Genomic DNA, 13807 nt, shown 5'->3' with positions numbered 1-13807 from the left:
CCACATCTACATCTGTTTCCGGGAAGGAGATGGTGAGTGTACTGCGTAATGAGTATGAGAGGTTTCTCCAGGCTACTTCATAGGATACTACAACTACCCTTGCCCACTTAGGTATAACTTGTCTGGCATCCAAACTCTCTCCATGGATTATTGACTCTGGAGCCTCTGATCACATGACCGGGACTCCAGGTGTGTTCTCTTCCCTCTCTGAAACTTCCACATCTCAAACTGTTACCCTTGTCAACGGTTCCTATTCTCCCATCTGTGGTGTTGGTAATGTTGACACGATTTCTCTTTCTTTATCATCTGTTCTATATGTCCCTAAGTTTCCATTCAATCTTATGTCTGTTAATAAATTAACCAAGATTCTTAATTGCTCTATTACATATTTCCCTTCCTTTTGTGTTTTTCAGGATCTCAAGACGGGGAAGAAGATTGGTGGGGGGCATGAGGCTGGTGGATTGTATTACCTTGACGGTGGTGGATCGTCAGTTGCACTTCAGACTTCACTCACTCCTCTACATTGGCATTGTCGACTGTGACATCCATCTCTCAAGGAACTCAAGATACTGGTTCCGTCCTTGAGTCATTTGTTGTCTTTACAGTGTGAGTCGTGTCAGTATGGGAAACATCGTCATGTTCCCTTCAGTCCTAAAGTTGAAAGTCATATGTTGAGTCCTTTTGCTTTGGTTCATTCAAATGTTTGGGGTCCGATTAAAATAGTCTTATAATGGTTACAAGTATTTTGTCACTTTTTTTGATGATTGTTCAAGGATGACATGGATTTATATAATGAAAGAAATGAGTGAATTATTTTCCATTTTTCAAAAATTCCATGCTGAAATACGTACACAATTTGGTGTTCCAATCAAAGTTCTTCGTTTAGATAACGGTCGTGAATAATTTCTTACTTCCTTTCAACAGTATTTAGAACAGCATGGCATCATTCATCAAACTTCATGTGCATCAAATCCTCAACAAAATGGGGTAGTTGAACGAAAGAACCGTCATCTCCTTGAAACTGCTCGGTCTATTCTTCATCATATGAGTGTTCCTAAACGATTTTGGAGTGATGCTGTATTTACTGCGTGTTTCCTTATTAATCGGATGCCCTTCTTCACTCTTCATTGTCGGTCTCCCTTTTCTATTTTGTTCCCCACCTTGTCTCCCTTTCCATTAACACCCCACATCTTTGGCTGTGTGTGTTTTGTTCACAATCTGAGTCCTGGGATAGATAAGCTGGATGCACGCTCTATTAAGTGTGTCATTCTTGGCTACTCTCGGACTCAAAAAGGGTACAAGTGTTACAATCCCATTACTCGGAAGTGCTATGTTTGTCTTGATGTCACATTTTTTGAGTCTATCCCCTTCTTCTCGGGACTTGAAGCATTGGTGTCTCCACCTTTGCTTCCTCTTCCTCTTCCAGTCAGTGATCCCATTCTGGTTGTTCCAGTTGGAGTTGACCCTTCACCTCCTCTAGTGCAGATCCTTACTGAACGACCACCGATCTGACATGTGTATACTCATCGACAGACATCGGCTCCTCCTCCAGCTTCTACCTTGTCTGCGGATCCTGTTGTTGATCCTGTCCTAGAACCTTCAAGACTTGATCTTCCCATTGCTTTACAGAAAGGTAAACGTAATTGTACCCTCCATCCCATTTCCAATTTTGTTTCAGTCTCTCGCCTTTCCGCTTCACATCGCCAATTTGTTTCATTGTTGTCATCTATTTCTATACCTAAGAATGTCCAAGAGGCTCTTAGCTCACCTGGGTGGCGGTGGGCAATGGAGGAGTAACTCTCTGCCCTTCAGCATACTCAAACGTGGGAGCTCACTACTCTTCCTCCCAGTAAGCATGTTGTGGGTTGTAAATGGGTGTATACTATTAAATACTTGCCGGATGGTAGTGTGGAGCATTTGAAGGCCATACTTGTTGCTAAAGGTTATTCACAGTTGTATGGGGTGGACTATATGGAGACCTCTCTAGTGGCTAAGATTGGCTCTGTCTATGTCTTAATTTCCCTGGCAGTAATGTCTGATTGGCCCTTTTTTTAACTTGACATTAAAAATGCCTTCCTTCATGGTGACCTTATGGAGGAGGTACATATGGAGAAACCACCTGGCTTTGTTGCTTAGGGGGAGGATGGTAAGGTGTGCAGATTGAAAAAGGCAATTTATGGGTTGAAACAATCGCCTCGTGCTTGGTTTGGGAAGTTTAGTGAAGTGGTGAAGAATTTTGGAATGAAACAATGCTAGGTTGACCACTCGGTGTTCAGCTATGATTCAGAAGCCGGAAAGATTTTACTAGTGGTCTATGTGGATGATATTGTCATAACTGGTTGTGACAAATTGGGGATCGATAAACTAAAGGTCTTTTTGCAAAACCATTTTCAAACAAAAGACCTTGGGACATTGAAGTATTTATTGGGTATAGAAGTTGCTAGACCAAAACAAGGTATAAACCTATGCCAAAGAAAATATGTTCTTGATCTGCTAGATGAAACAAGACTGTTAGGTGCAAAACCGGCTGAATCTCCCATGGAGCCAAATGCTAACTTGATCAGTGATACAGGGGAAATATTTGATGATCCTGGAAGGTATAGACGGTTAGTGGGGAAGCTGAACTAATTGACTATCACGAGACTAGACATCTCCTTTGTAGTCAGTGTGGTGAGCCAATTTATGCAGAGCCCTTGGATACTTCACTGGGATGCGGTTCTTAGAATTGTAAGGTACCTGAAGGGAGCTCCAGGCTGTGGGTTGTTGTACAAACCAGGAGGAAGACTTGAGGTAATTGGGTATACAGATGCAGATTGGGCAGGCTCTGTGTTTGATAGAAGATCTACCTACAGGTTACTGCTCATTTCTTGGAAGAAATCTTGTGACATGGAAGAGTAAGAAGCAGACGGTTGTGGCAAGGAGCAGTGCTGAAGCCGAATATAGAGCCATGGCACACACTACATATGAATTAGTATGGCTGAGGAATCTCCTACAAGAAATTGGGTTCTCCATGGATAGACCTATGAAATTGTACTGTGACAATCAAGCTGCACTCCACATCTCATCTAACCCTGTTTTTCATGAGAGAACAAAACACAGAGATTGATTGCCACTTTGTGAGGGAGAAGATCCTTACTAGAGAGATAAGCATAGAACATGTGGGCTCAGGTGATTTGTTTACAACAGGCTTAAGCTCAGGGAGAGTGAACTATATATGTAACAAGCTGGGATTATATGACATATATTCTCCAGCTTGAGGGGGAGTGTTAGAGCTAGCCGAATAAGGGTAGATTAGTCATTCTATTTCTGTTAAGTTATGTGCTTATGTAGCAGTTTTAATAGAGACTTCTTGTCCCATACTTAAGTGGGGGGCAGTTTAGTCTTTGTACAACTAATTAGAGGTTAATCCATATCAGGGTCGACTGATAGGGTTTATGCTATTAGATTTGACTGTTCTTCTTCTTCCTCTTTTTTCTCTCTTACTCTCTACTGGTTCAAACTATTTAAACAGAGCTGTCAAAACAGAAACAATATCAAGAACACTTCTTGATCAGATCCACAAGTGGAGATCAAACTGGGTAGGGGCGGCAATAACTGGGGAAGAGTTCTGCAGTTTGCTGTTGTGTGTTTAATCTAAAGAATTCGCTCCCTATTTATAGCCTTCTCTGCATCAGCCTCGTAATCTAATTAGGAGGGAGTTTCCTAATCCAAATCTTATATTTGGATCTGGGCTCTTAAATGGATAAGACTTATCTTATCCTTCAGCTAATCCTAATAAGTTCAAAACTGAATTCGCCCCCTTTTAATTAACTAACTTAAGCCTAGTTCGAATTGGGCCTTAGGCCCATATTAAGCTTATGTGCTCACTTACTCTTTTAACCTACTGCCCAGTTGGCTGTCTTTGTATGGCGTGGGACCCTAACATCGATCTACACATCAACCACATGGGTTCAGCCCAACCTTTGTTACAAGGCCTGGCCTAATCTCACAAGTGTCCAGTTTAAGGGTATTACACAACAACACACCACAATGACACGAATCAATTATGTACTTTATTCATTTACAATAAATGTCAAAAGATACATAAATTTGATTGGAGCTAAGGGCATAACTGTCTAACATGAAATTGAACTTTGATGGAAACTCTATAGGTAATCTAGGCCCATCTGGTATAGGGGGTGTTTTCAGAGATAATGAAGGCAACATAATGGCTTTGTTTTAAGGTCCAATAGGAGTTGGAGATTCCTTAAGAGCAGAAATCTTGGCACTACATCAAGGTGTAAAACTGGCCAAACAATTGGGGCTACAGCAGATTTAGAGGGAGACTCCAAGTTGGTAATTGGGTGGATGCAATCAGGGCAGCTGGGAATTTGACAATATAGACAGCTAATAAGGGAAATTCTTAGCATAACAAGGAAGGTGGGTGTTTGGTTCAAGTGGGTAAGGAGATCAACAAATGGTTTTGCTGACGCCCTAGCGAAACAAGGGACTGTAAGGGAGAGTCTTTATTGGGCAATGCTGTAATGTTTGATGTTTATTGGATCAACCTTTTCTGATAAGGGTTGAATTCTGTATTTCAGTTTAATTTCTCTCTAATGAAAGTTATCGTTTCTGATAAAAAAAAATCCACACATTCACTTTCCACTAAACTGCATCTAAAATTTTCCTTACTTCGACAAAAGCCCATTTGGGTTGGTTCCACCACATGATGCAACACCATTAAATGTTTGTGGATAGATAGGCATGCAGGCATTATTTTGTAATCTTTTTTTGATGAATAATGAGTGAATTTTTTAATAGTTTAACATCATTTTGTAATCTTCCTTACGGAGTGATTTAAAAGGGCACCACAAGATGCTTGCATTCCTTTTATCCTATATGGTCCAGAAAATTGCTAAAGGTAACTTATTGGCCACAGCCTTATCCCTTTGCTCAGTCCTGCAGATAGCCAGATACTACCATCCATAGAAGTTCTCTCCTGGGAAGCACCCTTTTACCAGTGTAGAGAACACTGATGTGGGCCCCACAGCTACGGTCCCACTGTGTTCATAGGGTAGAAGATGTTCTAGTCTGCCTAGGGTTAGCTATTGGTCATTTAGTTGTTTCAGTTGTTATTTATTTCAGTTTTATTTTTTGCTCTATTTGTTATGTAAAGACTAAGGGCAGATCTATCCTTTCCATGTAATGAGCATAACCTATAAATATTAATTAAAGTGGCGGCGGCAGAACACTTAAGCTTCTGCTCCTCCTTTCAACTCTTGTGTTCTACTGCTTCTCTTCCCTCTTCCTCTTCTTTCCTCTTACCTTTCTTTTTATTCTCGATCCTGAAATCCATTAGGGTTCAAGACTGATAACAGTCCTGAACTTCTACTTGGTATCAGAGCTAGGGTTTCTCATGTGAGTCTAGTCTAGTCGACGACATGAGAACCATCTAAGGCTGGAAGCTGAGAAAGCAGAGTTCGTTGACTAGTTCTTGGAGATCTCCAGAGGATTAGCAGCTGTTTGAAGAAGTCCCACAGTTGTAGCGAGTTGGTGATCAGGAAGAATCAGAGAAGGCTAGGGTTCGGGTAACCTTGGTAGGCAGCGAACTGCATCCTATTGTAAGTCTTTTATTTTCTGAGAGAAGTAATATCAGAGAAGATAGGTTGGACCTATCCAGCAAGGGTGGCCGAACCACTCTAGGGTTTTATCTCTCTATTCTCTAGGGTTTTGTCTTATCCCTGCGACAAACCCTAGTATTGGACTGAACCTTGTGATCTTATCCCTGCGGCAAACCCTAATAGTTCTCCTCAACGTTGATCAGTTTTAGGGTTTCATATTAACCCTAATACAAACCTTATCCGTACGGTACTATCTGGAGTGTACTGCTTTTAGGACTGATTAAAACCTCAAATTGGCTTCAGAATATCAGATTGTTCTTCAAACTGTTTTTCAGTTTTCTTTTGGGGTTTCAAACACTTCTAAACGGGTGAAAACAGTTCGGACTATTGCTGTTGTGTGTGGTTGTTGATTTCAGATCAGTTTTATACATGTTTCATGCACATCTACTGTGAGTACAGATTGGTTCTATACTGATTTTGTGATTGTGGTTGGTAGTCCTAGTGCTGGTTTTGACTGTAGTAACCCTAATTTTGAGACTTCTGGTTCTTGACCGAAATGGAGTTTAAGAATCAGGCAGAAGGCAGTTTTGGGAACAGCAGTTATGGTGGTGGTTCTGAGATAGGTTTTCAGATAACAACCGTAAAGTTTGATGGATCAAACTATTTGTAATGGGCCCAATCAGCCATGATGGCTATTGGGGGAAGGGGCAAAGTAGGGTATCTCTTGGGAGATGTAGCAGAACCTTCCAAGAGATGGCTATTGGGGGAAGGGGCAATGTCCCTATTCGCTTCTGGGGTGATGCTATCCTTATGGCGGTATATCTTATTAATCGGATTCCTTCCTAGGTTCTTGATATGAAACCTCCTTTTTCCCTTCTATACCCCAATGAGGAGTTGTTCACTATTCCCCTCAAGACATTTGGTTGTACTTGTTTTGTTCAGCTTCTCGGTCCCCATCATTCCAAGTTTGAACCCAAGGCTTCCAAATGCATCTTTCTTGGTTATGCACAAACTCAAAAGGGTTATTGTTGTTATGATCCTGTTTTAGGGAAGAAGTTTGTATCCATGGATGTCACTTTCTTTGAGGAGACACCCTACTATTCTCGGGTCTCTCCTCAGGGGGAGAGTAGTGAGAGTGCAGATTTGGGTCTTTTTCTTCAGGGGGAGGAGGAGTGCAGTGAGGACAGGGTTAATACTTTTGGGGCTGTTCCCTTACCTATTCCAGTTGGTGATGAGGGCTGCAGTAGCGAGGGTGGTCAGAGGGATCGGGAGTTGAGAGTCTATCACAGGCGATGCAGGCAGGTTGATCCCGGTCATCAGCACTCCCGGCCAATTCCAACCTCTTCTGCGGCTCCAAGTTCAGATATTACAGTTCCAGGGCCCACAGAGACTCCTTCCATTGTGACTACCTTATCCTCTATAGATGACCTTGACCTTCCCATTGCCCTCCATAAAGGAAAACGGCATTGCACCACATCTACAGCCCACTGCATCTCCCAGTTTTTGTCCTATGGTCGCCTATCTCCCTCCTACAGGTCCTATCTCACCTCCGTTGCTGATGTCCCTATTCCGAGAACAGTGCAAGAAGCCCTATCAGTCCCGGAGTGGAGAGGTGCAATGCAATTTGATATGGATGCCCTGTTGAAAAATAATACTTGGGAGCTAGTTGACTTGCCCAAAGGAAAGAAACCAGTTGGATGCAGGTGGGTATTTACTATGAAGCACAGTGCGGATGGTTCCTTTGAGAGGTACAAAGCTCGGCTAGTTGCAAAGGGGTTCACTCAAACTTATGGTATAGATTACTTGGAGACATTTGCCCCGGTAGCCAAGATGACCACCATTCGGGTTCTATTATCTCTTGCAGCAAGCTACACTTGGCCTTTGTACCAAATGGATGTTAAGAATGCTTTCCTGAATGGGGACTTGCAGGAAGAGGTTTACATGCAGTTGCCTCCTGGATTGTATGATACAGAGGCAGGTAAGAAGGTCTGCCGGCTCAATAAGGCATTGTATGGTTTGAAGCATTCACCTAGAGCTTGGTTCGACAGATTCAGACTAGCCCTTGGGAAGTTCGGTTATGTATAGGCCCAGTCAGATCATACACAGGGAATCTTTGTCTCTCAGAGTAAATATGTTTTAGATCTCTTGGCTGAAACTGGAAAGCTGGGTGTCAAACCTGCAGATACACCCATTGAACAGAACCACAAGATTAGTGCAGAGAGTGGGGAGCTGCTTGAAGACAAAGTTATGTTCCTGCCGTTAGTGGGAAAGCTCCTATATCTATGCCTCACCTGACCAGATATCAGTTATGCCGTTAGTGTTGTCAGTCAATACATGCATTCTCCTAGAACCACACACCTTCTATCTGCAGAAAGAATACTAGCATACTTGAAGAGATGCCCAGGTAGAGGTATACTGTTCAAGAATAATGACCACATGAAGGTGGAAGTCTATATGGATGCCGATTGGGCTGGGAGTGTTGATGGCAGAAGGTCTACCTCCGGATATTGTGCTCTTGTGGGAGGTAACCTGGTCTCTTGGAGGAGTAAGAAACAGAGTGTTGTCTCCCGATCCAAGGCTGAAGCTGAGTACAGGTCAATGGCTAATGGAGTGGCTGAAATTCTTTGGCTGAGATCACTACTTGAAGAGTTGGGTATTGAGTATGAGAAGCCCCTGATGCTGTATTGTGATAATCAAGCGGCTATTAATATAGCACACAACCCAGTACAGCATGACAGGACTAAACATATTGAAGTTGATCGACACTTTGTACGAGAGAGGGTCTCATAACAAGAAGTGTGTCTCCCATACATCACCTCCAATATTGCAGCTGGCAGATATCCTCACCAAAGCTGTACCACAGAAGAAGCTAGAGGCAGATCTATCCAAGTTGGGAATGATAAACATTTATTCCCAACTTGAGGGGGAGTGTAGAGAACACAGATGTGGGTTAGTGGGAAAGCTCCTATGTCTATGCCTCACCTGACCAGATATCAGTTATGCCGTTAGTGTTGTCAGTCAATACATGCATTCTCCTATAACCACACACCTTCTAGCAGTAGAAAGAATACTAGCATACTTGAAGAGATGCCCGGGTAGAGGTATACTGTTCAAGAATAATGACCACATGAAGGTGGAAGTCTATACGGATGCCGATTGGGCTGGGAGTGTTGATGGCAGAAGGTCTACCTCCGGATATTGTGCTCTTGTGGGAGGTAACCTGGTCTCTTGGAGGAGTAAGAAACAGAGTGTTGTCTCCCGATCCAGGGCTGAAGCTGAGTACAGGTCAATGGCTAATGGAGTGGCTGAAATTCTTTGGCTGAGATCACTACTCGAGGAGTTGGGTATTGAGTATGAGAAGCCCCTGATGCTGTATTGTGATAATCAAGCGGCTATTAATATAGCACACAACCCAGTACAGCATGACAGGACTAAACATATTGAAGTTGATCGACACTTTGTACGAGAGAGGGTCTCATCACAAGAAGTGTGTCTCCCATACATCACCTCCAATATTGCAACTGGCAGATATCCTCACCAAAGCTGTACCACAGAAGAAGCTAGAGGCAGATCTATCCAAGTTGAGAATGATAAACATTTATTCCCAACTTGAGGGGGAGTGTAGAGAACACTGATGTGGGCCCCACAGCTACGGTCCCATTATGTTCGTAGGGTGGAAGATGTTCTAGTCTGCTTACGGTTAGCTATTGGTCATTTAGTTGTTTCAATTATTTATTTCAGTTTTATTTTTTGCTCTATTTGTTATGTAAAGACTAAGGGCAGATCTGTCCTTTCCATGTAATGAGCATAACCTATAAATATTAATTAAAGTGGCGGCAGCAGAACATTTAAGCTTCTGCTCCTCCTTTCAACTCTTGTGTTCTACTGCTTCTCCTCCCTCTTCCTTTTCTTTCTTCTTACCTTTCTTCTTATCTCGATCCTGAAATCCATTAGGGTTCAAGACTGATAACAGTCTGAACTTCTACTACCAGAAAAAAATGAAAGTAAAAAAAGAGGAGCTATAGAAGTTGTTATACCTAGAGGAGAAATGCCTATGGCAATAAAGGGAGAAACCTAAGTTTATGATTCTTATATGTGAATTTGGAAGATATTTCTCCCTTTTGTTGTCATAGACATTGCTCTTATTGACATAAACAACATCTATGGTTCATGTACTTTTTTCACTTTTTACCCATTTGTGAGAAATAGGAAAATCTTGGGCTGACAAGCATGTGAATGCAGGTTCAATTCCGAGGGCAGCCACTTTGTGCAAAATATGTCATGGTTAGTTTTGTATCCAGTCCATCCCTCCCATGATCCTGGATTCTGGGATCAACACTGGATAATGACCCTTGTCTTGGCAACAAGAAGATAATAATCGATCATGAAAAAGGGAGACTATCCACTTTCTTATTATCTTTTGTAGATCAATCAGTTTAGAATCGTTTAAACAATTATGCTTGAAGGCTAAGTTTTTGAACTTCAAGGGCATCTTGGTTTAAGGGGACTGACATGTTGTCTTAGGATGGCTAAAGAAGGATGAAGCAGGATCACAGAGATATAGGTGCATAATGAGTGAAAATCAGAAAGCTAGCAGCAGAGTTGAGAATGGCATACAATTGGATTCCTAGTTCAGCAAATTCTATAGCGGATTGGCTAGCCAAACAAGGTGTAAATCAGAGAGATTTGTATTGTGGAATAGTAAATTAGGGGTAACTTCTTTCTCATGTACAGGCTTATGTAAGAAGGCTAGTCGAGATTAGCTATCTTAGTGGGTGCAAGATTTCTGGTGTATATATTTTTGAAAGGCATATTTTTCTGTTGTATATATAACAGTTACTGATGAAAAGAGGCTATTTTGTGGTTTGGGCCTTCATAATCCTTGATCTTTTCTCCCCATTCATTGTTTTAACTGTTCTATTTATGCAAACTTTTCAGTGCTACTTTCTTTTGATACGTTTTCTTGACTCTTGTTATAGTTCTTCTGGGTTTTGCTTATCAAAAAAGAAAAAAAAAAAAACAGATAAAAGAATCAACCTTCCAGGTTATGCCTTTTGTTTCTGTTGTTATCTTTATTGCTAAATCAGTTTAGTTTTCTTCGTCCTGACTTCAGATGGAACAACAAATTTTGCACATGGCTATCCAAGTTTTGCAGTATCAGTAGGAGTTTTATTTCGAGGAAAGCCAGCTTCTGCTGCTGTGGTAATTAGTCTTTCCTGATGTAATTCTTGTTTTTTCATCATTTCATTGTTTCTTTTTTTTTTTTTTTTTATATTCCAATACATGATAAAAGAAGGAAAATATGTAACTTATGATTTTTATTCCAGAAAACTGAAATATTGTTTCCTCCAATATTTTAAAAGATATTCTTCAGGTGCACCAGGCTCATAGTTACAAGTAAGGTTCACTGTGCTGAGTGCACCTCACCTGGGTCACACCCAAACCTAGGTGTACCTGACCTAGCTTATTGCCATGATTTGTTTAATTAACCTTGAATTTGACATAGTTAATTTACTATCATATAGGCCACAATATTATTTTTAGAATTTATAGGTGTAACATATGTAGCACATGATTCTATGAGGCTAAAACCTTCATTTGGGTAACAAGATGCCCAAATCAATTCAGCCAACAAGATCTTATTTCTTTCAAAATTTTGATTTGCATGTTTTTATATATTAAGCTTTTTGTTTATTTAGGGGCCGTTTGGCAAGCCAAATGGGGCCTTAGTTTTTTTAGAGTGGCACCTCACTTCATTCAGTTGTGGCCTTCATGCCTTGTGGCTTGGGCTCTAGGAATCTCTTGTCCTTCAATTGCTAATCTCCCTTTAGAATACTGGGTTCCTCTATTACTGTAATTAAAAGATGAGGTGGACCAAATGGCATATACATTAGATTTTATCAGATAAAATTCAACAATTTCCAACTCCATGTCTTGAATGGTCCCAGGTGTTTTCTTATATTTTATTAGCCAACAAAGATTCTTTGCTTCCCTCTCCAAAACTAACTAGCCTAAATGTTCATTCAATCAATTCAAACTGTTAAAACTTGCTAAACCACAGCCAATTGCATTTTTTTCCCATAATTCTGCTTGTGAATTATACGGGTCTTTCTCTTGGATTTCGAGGCAAATACAGTGTATTTGAGGGGGAGTGTCCCCAAGGCAAAGTTACAACATTGTGTAAGCAAGCTGGGCATGACTAATATCTATGTCAGCTTGAGGGGGAGTGTAGAGATAATGGCCTTAGTTTCTTTGTTTTTCTTTAAGTTATGTTTATGACTTGTGTTAGTAGGTAGCATGGTTTAAAATGTCCCTAATTTCCCTAATATTTCCACGACATATTTCCATTTCCATGGGTAGTGGCACGAAATTTTACCGGAATCGACATTTCCCCAATGAACACTACCAACACTATGTGGAGTACAACAAATAGTTTCCACAACATATTTCCATTTCCACTTCCATGGGTAGCGACGTGGAACTTTACTGGATTCAACATATTTCCCAGTGAACACACTAGAAGTTCAGGACTGTTATCAGTCTTGAACCCTAATGAATCTCAGAATCGAAGATAAGAAGAAAGAAAGAGGAGAGAAGAGAAAGAGAAGAGAAAGAGGGAGGAGAAGCAGTAGAACACAAGGGTTGAAAGGAGGAGCAGAAGCTTAATGTTCTGCCGCCGCCACTTTAATTAATATTTATAGGTTATGCTCATTACATGGAAAGGACATATCTGCCCTTAGTCTTTACATAACAAATAGAGTAAAACAAAGACTGAAATAAATAACAAATGAAACAACTAAATGACCAATAACTAACCCTAGGCAGACTAGAACATCTTCTACCCTATGAACACAGTGGGACCGTAGCTGTGGGGCCCACATCAGTGTTCTCTACACTCCCCCTCAAGTTGGGAATAAATGTTTATCATTCCCAACTTGGATAGATCTGCCTCTAGCTTCTTCCGTGATACAACTTTAGTGAGGATATCTGCCAGTTGCATATTGGAGGTGATGTATGGGAGACATACTTCTTGTGATGAGACCCTCTCTCATACAAAGTGTCGATCAACTTCAATATGTTTAGTCCTGTCATGCTGCACTGGGTTGTGTGCTATATTAATAGCCGCTTGATTATCACAATACAACATCAGGGGCTTCTCATACTCAACACCCAACTCCTCAAGTAGTGATCTCAGCCAAAGAATTTCAGCCACTCCATTAGCCATTGACCTGTACTCAGCTTCAGCACTGGATCGAGAGACAACACTTTGTTTCTTACTCCGCCAAAAAACCAGGTTACCTCCCACAAGAGCACAATATCCAGAGGTAGACCTTCTGTCATCAACACTCCCAGCTCAATCGGCATCCGTATAGACTTCCACCTTCATGTGGTCATTGTTCTTGAACAGTATACCTCTACTCGGGCATCTCTTCAAGTATGCTAGTATTCTTTCTGCTGCTAGAAGGTGCGTGGTTCTAGGAGAATGCATGTACTGACTGATAACACTAACGACATAACTGATGTCTGGTCGGGTAAGGCATAGATATAGGAGCTTTCCCACTAACCGCTAGAACATAACTTTGTCCTCAAGCAGCTCCCCACTGTCTGCATTAATCCTGTGGTTCTGTTCAATGGGTGTATCTGCAGGTTTGACACCTAGTTTTCCAGTTTCAGCCAAGAGATCTAACACATATTTCCTCTGAGAGACAAAGATCCCCTACTTAGATATAGCAACCTCAATACCCAAAAAATACCGTAGTGTACCCAGATCTTTCACCTCAAACTCTTGATGAAGGAGCTGTTTGAGGGACTCAATCTCATGGTTGTCGTTTCCTGTGACCACAATATCATCAACATAAACTGCAAGTAGTGTCAGTGACGATTCCACCCTCTTGATGAACAGTGTATGATCTGACTGGGCCTATACATAACCGAACTTCCCAAGGGCTAGTCTGAATCTGTCGAACCAAGCTCTAGGTGACTGTTTCAAACCATACAATGCCTTATTGTGCTGACAAACTTTCTTACCTGCCTCTGTATCATAGAATCCAGGAGGCATCTGCATGTAGACCTCTTCCTGCAAGTCCCCATTCAGGAAAGCATTCTTAACATCCATTTGGTACAAAGGCCAAGTGTAGCTTGCTGCAAGAGATAATAGAACCCGAATGGTGGTCATCTTGGCTACCGGGGCAAATGTCTCCAAGTAA

The 13807-nt window shown here is 41.4% G+C and overlaps 1 protein-coding gene across 1 annotated transcript in view; it reads left to right on the top strand.

Annotated features, from left to right (window-relative positions):
- The window catches only part of IMPL1 (myo-inositol monophosphatase like 1), a 93686-nt gene that overhangs the window by 24226 nt on the left and 55653 nt on the right, over positions 1–13807 (top strand). The window contains exon 4 of the mRNA XM_088953622.1: positions 10714–10802. Within this exon, the coding sequence (XP_088809748.1) occupies positions 10714–10802 (89 nt within the window). The remainder of the gene's footprint in view (positions 1–10713; positions 10803–13807) is intronic.

This window comes from Nelumbo lutea, chromosome 7 (assembly GCF_056320005.1).
Source record: "Nelumbo lutea isolate HS-2025 chromosome 7, American lotus-T2T, whole genome shotgun sequence".
NCBI classification, from domain to species: Eukaryota; Viridiplantae; Streptophyta; class Magnoliopsida; order Proteales; family Nelumbonaceae; genus Nelumbo; species Nelumbo lutea.
Note: the sequence above shows the minus strand (reverse complement) of the source record. Positions and strands in the feature narration are given on the sequence as shown.